Genomic DNA, 14,926 nt, shown 5'->3' on the forward strand with positions numbered 1-14,926 from the left:
GGAATGTAAATTCTGGTGTATAATGCCGATTTCAAGTTAATTACTACTTGCATTTCTAAACGAGACTACAATTATAAATCCACAATAGCATGGTTTTATCATTTTGCTGCAACTTTGACTACAAATTATAGATAGAAACTGTGTGCCCACTCTGCACCACATAACCCTGCACAGTCTGCCCTATAGCTGCAAGATTCTACTAAATGGATGCTTTTATCGTTCAATGCTAACATCTGCTAAATCACTCCATTGTTTCTTCAGCAGATGGCTTGTCACGAGGCCAGATAATAAAGATATGTTTACACTGTATATACAGCCAGACTAATGGTCTGATACCGATAGGGCCTGTTTGCTGTGTCGATACTAATTAGCCAAGGAGAGCCAATGAAAGCTTTCTAACAGACTGCATGTTAAAACATTAGGTTCATTAAGCTTCATTAGTAAGGCAGAAACAAACATTTTTGTATACGGAATAAGTGCATTTTTAGAATGTTCTTAATTATTGCATAGCCAGAATGTTTTGACCACTTTACATTTGGCTATATTTATGAATTATTTTGTTTTCTGAGGGACATTTATGCTCTTAAAAGCAAACTCATATTTTCAAACTGCTTAATGTAGAGGTAGACATGATCTGATTTTTTATGATTTGGACAAATCAGCTTTGTTTACTATTTTTCTAACAGTACGCTTAATAAGAGGCCAAGACAAATTTCAAAGGCAGATCTTACATGAAAAAAAACTCTATTAGCTTTTTTGTTTTATTTTACAGTGTTTTAAATAAAACCATTACATGGTTTGAGCCATGTTTTATTGTGTTAGTGTAGTTGTTACTCTGCAAAATCAGAGAACTCAATATTCAGAATCACCTTCTAAAGCTAATGACATAATGACTTTTTAAAGATCAACCAAATCATGTAAATCACAGAATTACATTAGACTAAATTACAAAAATGAAAGAGCTAACAGCTTAATGCAAACATCTAGAAATACGAAATAGGCAGTTGGCAGAACACTCATTAAAAAAGCCAAAATTTCCAGGCAGTTTACAGACTGAATATAAAATTCAACAGGAAACACAAAAAAGAATAGTAACAGAAAAATATATACTTTATGGAAAGTTAAATTATTTTTTTGCAGTACTTGGCTCTTATGAGGAGGTTATGTTTATAGGTTTTATGTTCAGCCTTCAGACCTTCTTAAGCAAAAACAAAGCCATTAGTCTAGGCACATACGCAATTTGTGCCATAAGTCATGATCTTCAAACTCAATCCAAACAGCAATGCTAATAAAAACTAGCTGCAGAAATGCAAAAAGCACTGAGCTGTGCAAATGTAAATGACAAGCTTGCCAATCCATTAAAACTAATGGCCTGCACTGTCCAAGCATCTCTGGTTGAATTCACATGCAAATTTGTATGCAAAATGTTCAAGCACTTTTCAGGACATGATATACCATTAATATCAACTCACATTTTTATTCTTGAGGCAAGATACCTTTATTATATAGCAGAAACACACAACGAAAGCAAATGGATTACCTTCTAGTCTACCATGCTTTTCTAAGACTTCTACCAGCGCTATGTACTTTCCGCTGTCAAGAGCAACAGGTGAATTCTTAGGGAAGCTAGAAATTAAAGCATTAAGAATTTTATCAACAGAGGCTCACATTTTATAGCTTCAGCTTAAAGATATTTATTTTTAAAAGTATATAACAGCAACAGCCCTAAGAGCTAAAAATGATAGTAAGTCTTAAAGGAAAAATCTGATAGAATTTAAAAGACACACCATTAGAACATGATTTAAAAATATTATCCACGCACCTTCCCACCCTCCAAAGCCAAAGGTTATGTTTTTGAGAAAGAGTCAGATGGTTTAATTAATAATTTGGTAGTTGTTGCATAAAATAGGGTATTTTTCAGAAGCCTGGGAAGAAAAAAGTGCAGGACTGGAACAGGGCTATATTTTTTTTGATAGAGAGACTGGAACTATTCACCTAAGTTAAAATCTACTATTTTGAAGTTTCTGCTATGTATTGCTTCTTTTCTCTGGAAGTACTAAAAGTTAATTCCTCCACTGCTGCCTTTTTTTATAACAATCCAAATACACACTTCTTTGCAATATGAGGCTACCTTGAGGCAGCTCAGTAAAAATGTGTTACTGCCGTGAAACTCCGGCAGAAGACTGAATTTCACTTCCTGCAAGCTCCCTCTGGGGACTGTGTGAGAACGGAAGTGCAGCCAAAGCCAAGACACAACCATTATTTGTAGGGTGGCAAAGTTCTCGACATTCACAGCTCAGTCACTTCACCTAATTTCAAACACTAGCAGGGTGTAACGAGCACCTGCCCACCAACCTACTGTAAAACCTGAGCAAGGATTTAGTGAGAGAGAGAACCTGAAAGTCACATATAGCTTGCTCTTGATTCACTACAGCATCAGACCAAAAGGAGCCTTTCAAGAGAAAAATGAAAGGGGTAAATATAAGGATCATCTGTAGGAATTTGCTCCAGGCTAAGTCATGCATAGCATGTTTTAGCTGGGAGCTAACTTTTACAGCCAAGGTACAAAGAACTGAATATAAAAATTTAAAGTAAAATGCTTGTTGACAGTCTTAAAATAACACTACTCAAACACTGCTATTCTAAAAACAATATAGGTGTCCTGCATACTGAACCCATTCTAGGTGCTTTCTAACACACAATACAGGTACCTATTTTTAACTGCAAATTAAGGCAAGCTTCAATTTAGACAGTATGTATGTTTAAAATAAAAATAAAACACATCTTATGTAGCAATCTGCCTTTTTCGAAATAAAAAAAAAAAAATTACTGACCACACGAAGTAACTGCTTCTAATGTTCAATTACACAAAGCAAATTTTTTGTTTCCAAAAACCACACCCATGACTGTTTTAAATGCACATACATTGTTGGGGAAAACTAATTAAAAATGGATGAGGGGGTTAATACTCAACCTACTTAATTCAACAAGGTCTGTGTATCAGCATAAATCTCTGTGACATGTTTCAGTGCCGGTGTACTTACACTTTTTCTTTCAGGTTCATTGCCTCGTCTACATTATCATGTCGACAGCACAAATTTATTAAGGCTGCATAGCCACCGACAACCATGTCCGGTTCGTATTTGGCTTTCACTTCAAGGGCTTTTTGCATATTCTAAAAAAGGAACAAAGCAAAGATGTGAACTAGAGGTAAAGTCAATCTGACATTTTGAATCTTATACATTCAGTGTACAGTTACATGACTGCTTTAGTGCTTTTAGTAGTGTAGGATCACATACGAAAACACAGTGCTGTAATGCTTTAGCAAATTTTAAGAGTGAAAGCTGTTCTGCAAACATTATTTTTGTAGAACACCTTTTACATTAATTTGAGAATAGACTTTGAAGTAAGTGTTCTTGCTTTGCATTTAATTTTCTTGCATTTTTTAATGTAAGAGACTTGTTGGTTTTTTTTTTTTTTTTTAATCCAGAGACCATGAACGTTATTAACCCATATTCTAAACCAGTTCTTACTTATTTGGAATTCATAACCATTTTCACCTGGTACACTGCCAAGCACATAACAAAACTACTTTCTAAAGAATAAGAAACTACTTAATAATTCCATAGAAAGCTTATTTTTCTATAAATTCTTATTCATACATTTGACCACTTTGAACTTGCAATGGTGTTTGCATCTAGGCTTATTTCATATGCAAAATTGTAGAGATACACAGCTGAGATACACAACTCTTTCAAAATTGTGTTCGTAGCAACAGAGAATATTGTGCTATCATCTGCACAACTGTTACTGTTCCTATATATACAGCTTTATAGGCAGGATCATACTGAACAAGAAACTGAACAAAAGTGTGGTGATACCCCACAAATTACAGACACACACTAAATGAATGTAAACTACAGCTGGACGCCTGCCGAATGAAGGCAAGAGACCCTTTATCTCAGAAGAGCTTTCCTCCTGCAGGAAAATGGAATTTCAATCCCTGCATTAACAACCTAGTAATATTTGAATTGCAAATGACTAGTGCATGTATCAGTTGCTTGACAATCTAGATATAAGAGACCGGAGCCATGGCTTGAAAGGACATTTGGCATGTATGATAAACCTATCACAGCTGTTACTATCATTCACTTTGCAGATTATTGTAAACAAACTTCAGCAACCCCAAAACATGCCATTCAAGGTGTTGCTGAAATTAGTTAACCTTTTGATTTAATTGCTTTTTGCACTTATGTTTGATTTATAAGCATCAAACCATGAAACCTGAAGCACTGCACTTGTCTTTGCTTAACTATGTCTTTCCATAACACAGTCATTTATGTCCCTTTAAAAATATAGCTATGTGTTTCCAATTATCCCTGCATTGCTTAAGATACCTCTTCTTCACAAAGAGCATGTATGAGTTGTTTCAAGACATCTGTAATAGGCTGGTTTTCAGCTTTTCGCATTTCTAGTTTCTTCTCCAAAGCAGACACGTCAGATTTAGCACTCTAAATGGAGGTAACAGAAAGAATGTCAATTGCAAAAACACCGTTCCCTCAACAACTTGTCGGATCACTTTAATAAAAGACAGACAAAATAATCCTCTTCTTTCATACTCGAAGAAATTTTTTAATCATTTAAGGTGCTTTTATCTGTTTAAATAGTACATACTAATTGAAGACTTGAGCCAGAATACAGTAAAAAAAAAAAAACTCCAACATTAAGTCGCATACCTATAAAGGTCAACATTCCTATTGCTCTCGCACTCAGTTCTTTGTATTTAGGGAAGTAGGGAATAGAAGCCTGTTTCTTTTTCCATCTCCACTTTGCTCAGATCAAAAATGTAAAGACTTGACACTCAACCATTAGAAGCAGTATGGATTTATATGGTTCCTGCCACTCAAGTGGATCACTGTAATTTACAGGCATGAATTAAGCCTCAAACCACTACTGTTAACTAACTAGAACTTTCAAAAAATTATTTACCAGACAGGGAAACTGAGGCATGAAACCTCAGCCAACTCCAAGGTCAAGTATCAGGTCTATGTGAAAATCTGGATAGCCTTTACTCCTACTCTGGAAAGTAACCTCTGAACTTAAAATGGTAGATTTAAATAACGTTAATATACTTCCCTGATCTGAAAGCTAGTGATTACACTTCATCTAAACCCCATATCCAAACAGTATTATTACAGTAAGAACAAGCATAGCTATCTGTGAATTTACTTACTTCTGGAATGTTGTCTGTAGGCAGGGATTTTTTATGACACAGTAACCTTGCATCCTGAAATTCAGTAAGACAAAAATATCACTAATCCCCCCCAAAGTTCAATCTCTAAGTAAGCATATCATACTAAAAAGGTTTAAGGTAATTATATAATAGCAATGGTAAAAAAAGCTGTGTTCTGCAGCATTATTACGTTGACTTGAAACGGCACTTATTAAATGTATCCCTTTCACATTAGAAATGAAACCAGCTTCAACAGCGAAAAATCACAGAAAGGTTAAAAGGCTTACATATAATCACTGCATGAAGATATTGATGCGAAAATTTATTTTGCAGAGGAGAATATACTCAGAGATTTTTTAGATTCAAAGTAATTGCTATAGAACCACAGACCTTAATTAATTCAGGAACTTGAGAGGAGTCCAGCAGTCTGCAAATGCCGCTGTAGTGGGTTGCAGGGATAACTATATTCTGTACCAAGAGGTGGGGAAAAAAATTATATGAGTTTTGAAACACAACCAAACTGAAATTTGTCTAACAGAAATTATCTCAGACGTAATTCAAGTCTCCAGCTCTTGCATGTCATTGAGAAGTGGTCTGGTTTTACTTAAAAGCAGCAATTTCAAACCTAATAGATACATGTCAGGCAGGACAGGCATTATGTAGCAAAAAATGAAATGGTACCATCTTCTTCAGCTGATGGAAGTATTGTCTCAAACGCTCCTCCTTGGCCTGTACCTCTGAGTCACTCATGCTGTCAATCAAGTGATAAAGAAAATAGCCAACAGCTTCTGTGGAAAAAAACAAGAGAAAGCATTCCACTAAAATTACCGAGACTGTCATGTTATCAAGATTAATTTATAAGAAATCATTTTGGTGTGAGATGTCACCCTGATGAGAGGCTCTGAAATGGCAACAATGATCACTGAGGCATAGAGATTATGTGGTTTGGGAGCACATATCTAACTGGTGAGTGAAAGGAATATTAATTATTTTCAGACCTAGTGACAGCTTTTCAGTACAGAATCTTACTTCAATCTATTTTTTTCCACTACTGTGTGACAGAAGTGGTACTGCCCAAGGCCTCCCCCCCTTTCCTGCCTGCTACCCCAAATAGTTGCCACAAATATTTTGTCAGTGCTCCAAAGAAAAAACAGATTTCTAACACTTTGCATATTTATTCTGTACATTTTACCCCTTATATTCCATTACCAAGCTACATTAAGTATTGTAATATTAATATAACAGCATACAAAAATATTTTAACCATTAGAGCAACTAACACTGAAGAAACTGCCTATTAGCCAATCAAAGTCAAGATGAACAGATTTTAGCAAATAGTGCTAAGTTTCTTATCTATGCAGTGCAAAAATATATGGGGTCCTGTAGCCCTTCCAAGAACAGGAAGAGCATCAAGTATTGTCTTCCCAAAGATTAACTGTCCCCATACCTCCTTGTCCCTCTGGCTCCAAAAGGAGGGGGGAAAAACCAAACCTTTATTTAAAAAAACCACACTGAACATAAAAGTATACTTATTTCAAGGTAGGAAATCTGGGATATGTTACCTTACAAAATCAGAAGAGCTACTAAAGGTAAAAGTAGGTTGAAAGACTGCCTCTTTTTTTTTTTTAAAGTATTTAAGCACTGATACTGTATTCCTTCTAAATCTCCATTTTGTTCTATAAATTTAGAAAAGTAAATCATTATCAGCAAGATTTTCTTATAACTAAAAAAAAATCTTGTGGATCTCACAGAATATGCTCTGATTATTTGAATCAGGATTTTACCCAACATGTTTTCAAATTTCACTTTCAAAAAGAAGCAATCAGTGTTTACTGTTGTAATCCCTCAAACCCATCATTACACAGAAGAACGGATTTGTGGATAAGTTACAATCATAGAAATTGAAACTCTACCAGTTGGTCCTGGAGGCGTCAGGCAATAACGTTCATCCTTGTACAACAGTTCTGTTATCTGGTAAGACAGAATAATCGTACATTGCAGCCAAAAGAAGCAAGCAAGGACAAATAGTATCTGAAATTGAATTCTCAAAATAATAAAGCATCTCTCTGTTAAAGTATTATTCTTTACCACATCATAGTCATTCCCTAAGAAACACAAAGGGGTTTTTTGGTAAATAATAGGGTTTTCTTGAAAAAAATATTGCAAACAGAAATGCTTTCTGAGGTATAGCATTAAGACACAGAACGCTCTAGTATTCTGTTTATATATCATCCTACAGGAAGTTAGCTATCCTAAGACACTGCTTAAAGCAAGTATTAACCAGTGGCACTCCTGAAGGTGCTACAATTACGTTCCAATTTACCAAAAGGCTGAAACTGGCCTATAAAGCTTCTTTTTATTTATATTTTAAAGAAGCAGCTACCAAAACAAAGTAAAGGAACATCATTTATTATGCTCTGCTAGAATTAAGGTAACTAGTACAGCTAGTTGTAAATAAGCTGTTGTAAATAAGTGCAATTTTGAATGACAAAATATGCTTTCATAAAAATTAATTGCATTCAACTACATTTAGCACTCATTTTATCCATCATGCAAACCGAAGAAATATATATTTTTTACTTCCTTTGAAAGAAAAGAAGCATTTACCCAAAAGCCCCCACACCTTACCTACAAATACTGTAAGTTAAACGACATCACTTTAAAAATCATTTCACTGTTCTTAAGGAAATTGAATAATTTTTAAGATTTAAATCTTCAGTTAAAAACTGAAATTGTGTTTCAAGAATTTTTGTTTTATCTCCCATGATTCTAGAATGCAATCTCAAAGAAGTCAGAAGGAGATGCAGTCTCACTGCCAAAGTGCTGTGTTTCAAGTAATGACAAAAGAAAAGGAATCCTCACCTTCAATTGTTGATGAAAATGGGTAAGTAAAGCCAGAAAATACCAAATGTGCAACTGAATATCTTATCTATTATTTTTCATTCTACCAACACCATGAACACTGTTCACAGTAAAACTACAGCATTTTTCTGCCCTTTTCCCCTCATCTTCCTATGACAAATCAATACACACTGCAATAAAATCCAAGGAAGTCATTAACAGTTCTTTTGAATCAAATATCAGAATACTAAAAGGGATGAATTGTCCAAAAACATGTGTAAAGTTATTCGTGTCTATTTATTTCCCAAGTTAGCATTTCTTATTTTAGAAGTTCAATGCATGTATTTACTCTTAAATTTAGTGAAGACAACAGAATTTATTTTTCTTCCATTGTGATGAAGAGCAGAATTAACTCTACATATTAACTTCACAGACTACAATCACTTCAGCTCTCTAACTGTCCTTCAAAATTATTTTCATAATGGGACCAATAAGAGATCCCCTTTTTTCTTTCCCTGCTCTCCTTTTTTTTTTTATGCAAAAAAGGAAGGATAGAGGCAGCAGACAAAAACATCCTCTCACGAGAATCATCACGTAACAGTAAAAGGTAGTAAAATGCAAAAAATCCTGTACTGATTTTATGCAAATCAGTGATCAGTAACTTTCCAAATCCCAATTTCCATTTCATTCCAAGATTTCTTTGCAAAACCTAAAATGTACTTTTATTAGTCAGCAGTTACAGTACTGAAGAATAACAACAAAAAGCACAATGCATCCCTTCCCAAATCCTGAAACCACATCCAATGCAGCATCTGCCAACATCTCCTCTATTCTAATGCTGTGCAAAATCTACTGACCAAGTTATATTGCCGTGTCTTTCTAATGTAGCCCTAACGTAGGGTCGGCAACATGATCACTAATTTCCCTTTGATTTCATCCAGTTAATTTCTTTTATCTGGCTTTGACTTCGATGCTTTAAGTCCTATAACAGGAACTTTGAAAAACTAAGTCTGCCTTACTATTTTATTAGCACTCACGTGAGGATAGGAAGAAAGTTTAGGGAGGGCAGGAAAGTGAATTGATGTCAGATGGCACAACCCTGGCAGACTTTGTTCCAGAAGCTACAGCCATCTTCAGCTGTAATTGCATTGATCTAGAAACTGCAGTAGCATAAGCTACATGACATGGTAACACACTTGATTTTTCACAATTTCACTTAACTGTCCAGTTTGAAAACTCAATACACTTGGTACAGTCTGCCACTGACAGAAGTCTTGCTCAAATTAATCAGGTCTACAATTTTCAGTCTCAGAATTCAGATTTACAATAATACACCATAAACATGCAATGCCTAGAGAATCTTGATTTTATTTACAGTTTTATCTCCACTTACCTTGCTCCATAGATGTACATCATCTGAGCTGAAGAGGGCAGCAAAGGATAACAAATGAAAAGCAATAGAATTATTTTACTCTTGTAGCTTTCTTTAAAACAACACAGAACATTAACACTGAGGATCTTATTTAGGTAAAATTAAAATACAATAATTGCTACATACTGTTTAAACTAATTTTGTACAGAGTAAGTTTAGGAATTTTTACGACACTCGATATGGTCATAATTTCAGCTAAAAAACTTAAAATAATGCAACATTCCAAATAGATCACTTACAACTAGAAAGTGTTTTAGTTTTGGTCTTAGTTCAATTTTTTAACATATCCTAATTGTATTTTTTTGGTTTATATTTCTCTATTTAGCATTTCAAGAAAATAAGCTTCACTCAAATAAGCTGCACTTTACATAGAAATTACTTGAGACATGGAATTTGCTAGAAAAAAAATCTAAGTCTCCTGTGCATTAGACTTTTAATTCACCAAGATAACTATGGGCAGCTATTGATGTATTTATACTAATTATAAAAAAAGAAATGAATCAAATCTCTTAAGGTATAATGTTCACTATAGTGAGAAAAACACGTAATATTTTAAAAAGTAGAAAACAAAACATAGAATTTCTTCCCTCATAGATTGGAACAGAACTTGGGGAAGAACACTTCTCTGTACATCATGAGGTTACATCCAAAAATCACATCAACCAGTTCACTAAAGTATAAAACCCCTGACATCTTAATGTAAACCAGCTGTCTCAAGTATTAAAAACCTGATGTCTTCCTGTAATTCATAGAACTTCAAAATTCTCGTTAGAAGCTATAACTTTTCAAGAACTGTAACTTTCCAACAACTATAAAACAGCATTAACATAGGCAAGGGTAAGAGAACAAAAACTTATGATATTATTTTATCTTCCTGTAATTCTCATTAGAGGAAAATAAGATGTCAGTGTGAACAGACGCACAAAAACTTGAAAGCATTCACAGAAGTTTTGGATTTTATTTAGGAGGTTCAAGCCTATGAAACATTTTTTCTTTCTGTGCAACTGCCACTTGTATTTGAAAATGAGTCAAATGCAGGTCCACACAGAGGAAAAAGAAAATGCCATCTGTGAGGTTAGTTAAGCTTTGTTGGGTGAACTCACTCCACCACTGACAGGATGACAATGAACTGCAGATATCAAATGCATCAATTTCCTAAAGTACTTGACTCTGAAATAGTAATGGCACATCAGGCAAATAGAATGGGAATACTTTGAAGCAGTTACTAGAGAAGAGCAGTTTCAACAGAAATCCATAAACTAGTCTGCCACAGACATTGTTCATGCATCCCTGGCATCCCTACCTTGTACTTTTGTACTCCAATCCTGAACTTTGTTCATTTGAACACTCAAGACCTGCATTTAGCCATAAAATTTTGCTGTGGTCTTTACAAAACCTACAAATAGTCTTTCTTCTCTCCTATCATATCCTCATGTTTCATGCTCAGGCTGTTCTAGCCACTAAGTTTAAAACAGAAAAGGAAACATGAGTGGGCATGCTTTCAGAAATAATGTAAGGGTAAAATCTGGGCGCAGGCAACCTTGTACACAGTGTCTGAAACCAGGTAGCAAGAAAAGCAAACAAAAGAGTAATATAAACAGATAAACAAAACTTACGCCACACTTAAATGTGGCAAGGACGGCTGAAATAAAAAGAGGAAAAAAACACCACCTCACCCCCCAAAAAAATCACACCAAAAGACCTCTAACCTTAATTTCCATCAGAATTCTGAGTTTTTAGCCCAGATGTCCAATAACAGTAGGAACTGTTCTCACTAAGAGGGGAGTAACTGTTTCACTTGAGGAGACTATGATTTTTAGCAACTAGTTTGCTAGCAAGATGATGACATTTTAAAGATACTTTAAATCACATTCTGCACACCTGCACAGTTTGCCAGTAGCAGGGATATTTCAGGCTAGCATTTGTTGTGTGTGGTAAATATTGGCAAGGTTTGCTTTCCAGTGAAAGTCCTACTTCAGCTGGACATTTATCGATACTTAAAGAGAGAAAACATGTTTAGAAAATCTCTTACTTTAATTAATACATATGAAACAGATAATTCTGGGACTGACTATTCAAAGGAATAGCAATATACTCTTACTGGATCTAAAACAGTATTTCACTTATCCCTTGGATGCCAAGGCCAGCCAGGGCCTAGCTAACCAATTTCAACCCTGGCTTTCTTTTTCTCCTCCTTTTCCCATAATACAACGGGACCAGCTAGATAGACAGAACATGCAATTTACTAGGGAATTATTTTGGTCATATTTACCTGTTAGGTTTTACTAATATCCAACCCAAACACAGTTCGAACTCACACTCATTACAAAACTCCAGGAAATTACAAAATCAGCCTTCAAACCCTGGTCCTGAGTGTATATTAATATTAAGTGGCAATATTAAGTGACTTCTCTTGTTCCCTGTGGTGGAGGCATGCTGAAAACAAAACCTCATTCCCAGTGCTAAATGTTTGACTGGGGCAAGCAGTGCATGATAGAACTGCTAGCTAATTCACATATACTTGCATAAGCTTGAGACAACCTTGCAAGTTCACAAGGAACCTGCCTTGCAGAACGGAGCCATATGGCTGTGAATACAAAGCCCTGGCAATGTAGCTCAGAACTAGGTGTTACATGTGAGTGCTCAGGAGCCTTATTAACCCAGAGGGCACAGAAAGATAGCAGATGTAGCAAAATATGCCAGGCTCCTACTGGTATTTCGTCTTCATCAAGCACCCTATTACTTTACAGGTTAATAGTAATAATCTTCAGTGAAATTTTACATTAGCATAGCTGTTGATAAAAAAAAGTGAATAAAGATAAATTCCCCAAATGTTTACTACCCTAAGTTTATATACTGGCAAATACCACAGAACAAAGAATACTGAATTTTTTTTTAATCTACTATATATAATGCTTCAAGCGAATAGCAGAGGCAAGGAAAATGAGAAAAGCAGGGAGGAACTACAGTATCCCCTAACTGACTTGGAATGCTACTTCTAAAACACAGAGCAGGGGGCAAAAAACTGTACAAACTCCTGCTCAACAAGACAAGAAGGAGAGGAAAATTTGGTACAGAGGAAAAAAAAGGTATTCATATAACAACCTTACCTTTTAAAACCCAAAATGAGGCTGTTTCTAAACAGACGACAATCAATAGCAGGTGTGTTTGCTGAAGACACTGTAAATGAAAGCAATGTTTCTCAATAGTCATTGTCAAAAAAACCCCTGAACGGCAACAACTAAGTAGATCATGTAAACAGACCAGCATTAGAAAAGCTATTTTGATAGTTTTCTAAATGCTGACAAACACTTATAAATCAAAATTTAAAATATCAAAGTATTTGAAATGGTCCTGGTTTTATCTAAATCTGATCCATTTCAAAAGCAATCAAATATTCAGAGAGAGAGAAGTTTTCCTTCTACATTGCCTTTCATGGCAAGAGTTAATACATTAGCTTTTTATACAAATTATTAATTGCATAAAGCATCTTTGTCTGTAAGAAAGTACAAGACTAATTCCAAAAAGCAAAACAAACCTCAAACAATCCTAATCACGAAAAGCTGAGATGTTAGTACTGGAACCAAAATAGATCCACTGAAGGCAAATGGTTTGCTAATTGTTTTAGACTGAATGCCTGCCTTAAAATAGGTTTTAAAATTTTGCCCCTTTTTTTTTTGAAATAATAATAAAAATAAAATTTTAAAAATCCAAGCAAAAAATCAGTGGCACAACACTTTCTTAGGTGTTTGCTTCTGCTAGTGTAAATTCCTGACAAGAAAGAAAAAGTAGTTCCATCTAAAGTGCTACCCACTGAATTAAATTAAATCTAAAGGGGGGGGGGGGAGAGTATGCAGTTCTACATGTTTTTTAGTATTATTATTTACAATAATATTTCAACACAAAGGAAAACTGCAAAATCACTTAAAATCAGATGTCCCTGAGAGATCATTTACAGTTATGCTTCATGTCCTAATCTTTACATAATTTCTTGGCTAAATATTCCGTATCATTCTACCTTCTTCCTGGAGAATTGCTGTCTCTCATTCCAGCACAGTAGACCAGCAAAGAAAAAAATACAGTAGTGGGTGCATTTATGTCCTGTATGAAGTTATCATCATCTCACTTCAGCATCACAATGGAATTAACTGCTGTAAAAACCTGACTGCACAGGGCCCTTTCAGCAAGGGCTGCAATATGGTAGAAGATAACCAAAATAAAAACACCAGCTCTAAAGGAACCCAGGAAGTCAAAGGCAAGAACATGCTAAAAGCACTTCCTTAGTCTAACTCCAGTTTTAAATGCTGGAACATTTCTTTTTGTTTGAAAATCTCAGGTAAAGTTGGCTTCAAGACACCCTCAATACAAATTCCCCTCCAGCAGTATATTAAACTTTTTGCTCATAAAAAGACAAGCAGAAAAGCATCTTAGTATGCTCAGCTGCTGCTGACAATCGGCAACCTGGTTTCCTTAGCAACAAACAAGTCTGAGAAAATCAAGGGGCTGACAATGAAGTGGAATGGAACGGCATGATAAAGGGAAAAAGCGGCTCTCATGTACGCTGCCTTATGTGCCCAGATTCCTCAGCTGATGCTTCGGAGTTTTCATCTTGTCAGTAGCAGAAATCTATACATTTATAAGGCATGAGAAGCTGAATCAATACACCTAGATAGCAGCCAGCATTAATAACCAACCTTTGCCTCCTCTGACTACACTGATGAGACAATCTCAAACTATTTTCCATACTGCGTCTATTTTTCCCTCTTTGTAATACTGCAAAAGGAGACAAGTCAAAAAAAAAAAAATCAGCTGTTTAATATCCGTGCCTTATCATCACACAGGTGCTAATTAGATTTACTAGCATTCATTTCAGCTTGGTAAACTATTTACGGAGTAGCTTCCTTTAAAGCTCAAGTTCAAAGAAATTTGATATGTCTCCATGAATTATTAACCCTAGTCTTTGTAAACAGGAATACCACTACAAGATTTAAATTCAACTCACCAACAATGGCTAAATAATATGTGATACGAATTTCATGGCAGTAAGACAGAACTCAACCTACTATCTGTGCCTGTGTCATACTTTTGATATCATATACATTTACCATATACCAGGCATACATGTATTTGGGTCTTACAACAGATTAAAACCAGCCTATTTCAGTTAACCAGAATGAGTGGAGGGGCCTACATTTTCATGGAGGGGGAAAAAAACCAAAAAAACCAACTATTTCACATTCCAGCAGAAATGTCATTGCTCTTAATAAACAGTTCTCCTTTAAAAAAATTTCAAAGTTATTTTAGGTACTTCATTTTTTTAGGGTCAATGGTTGGGTTTATGCTCTTTTTTTTTTTTTTTGGGTAATAAAACTAAACAAAATAGTGGGAAAATATAAGGTGAATCTTGAAGATTCACTAAT

General features: G+C 35.1%; 1 protein-coding gene across 1 annotated transcript in view; it reads right to left on the reverse strand.

The window, feature by feature from the left end:
- LRPPRC (leucine rich pentatricopeptide repeat containing) overlaps positions 1–14,926 on the reverse strand; it is an 87,116-nt gene that overhangs the window by 47,365 nt on the left and 24,825 nt on the right. Inside the window, exons 15-23 of the mRNA XM_017744774.1 lie at positions 12,617–12,686; positions 9,468–9,495; positions 7,147–7,204; positions 5,915–6,021; positions 5,624–5,701; positions 5,234–5,287; positions 4,398–4,511; positions 3,045–3,175; positions 1,541–1,626 (exon numbers count right to left, since the gene is read on the reverse strand). Coding sequence (XP_017600263.1) covers positions 1,541–1,626; positions 3,045–3,175; positions 4,398–4,511; positions 5,234–5,287; positions 5,624–5,701; positions 5,915–6,021; positions 7,147–7,204; positions 9,468–9,495; positions 12,617–12,686 — 726 coding nt within the window. The remainder of the gene's footprint in view (positions 1–1,540; positions 1,627–3,044; positions 3,176–4,397; positions 4,512–5,233; positions 5,288–5,623; positions 5,702–5,914; positions 6,022–7,146; positions 7,205–9,467; positions 9,496–12,616; positions 12,687–14,926) is intronic.

The sequence above is a fragment of the Corvus brachyrhynchos genome, unplaced genomic scaffold (genome assembly GCF_000691975.1).
Source record: "Corvus brachyrhynchos isolate BGI_N302 unplaced genomic scaffold, ASM69197v1 scaffold258, whole genome shotgun sequence".
NCBI classification, from domain to species: Eukaryota; Metazoa; Chordata; class Aves; order Passeriformes; family Corvidae; genus Corvus; species Corvus brachyrhynchos.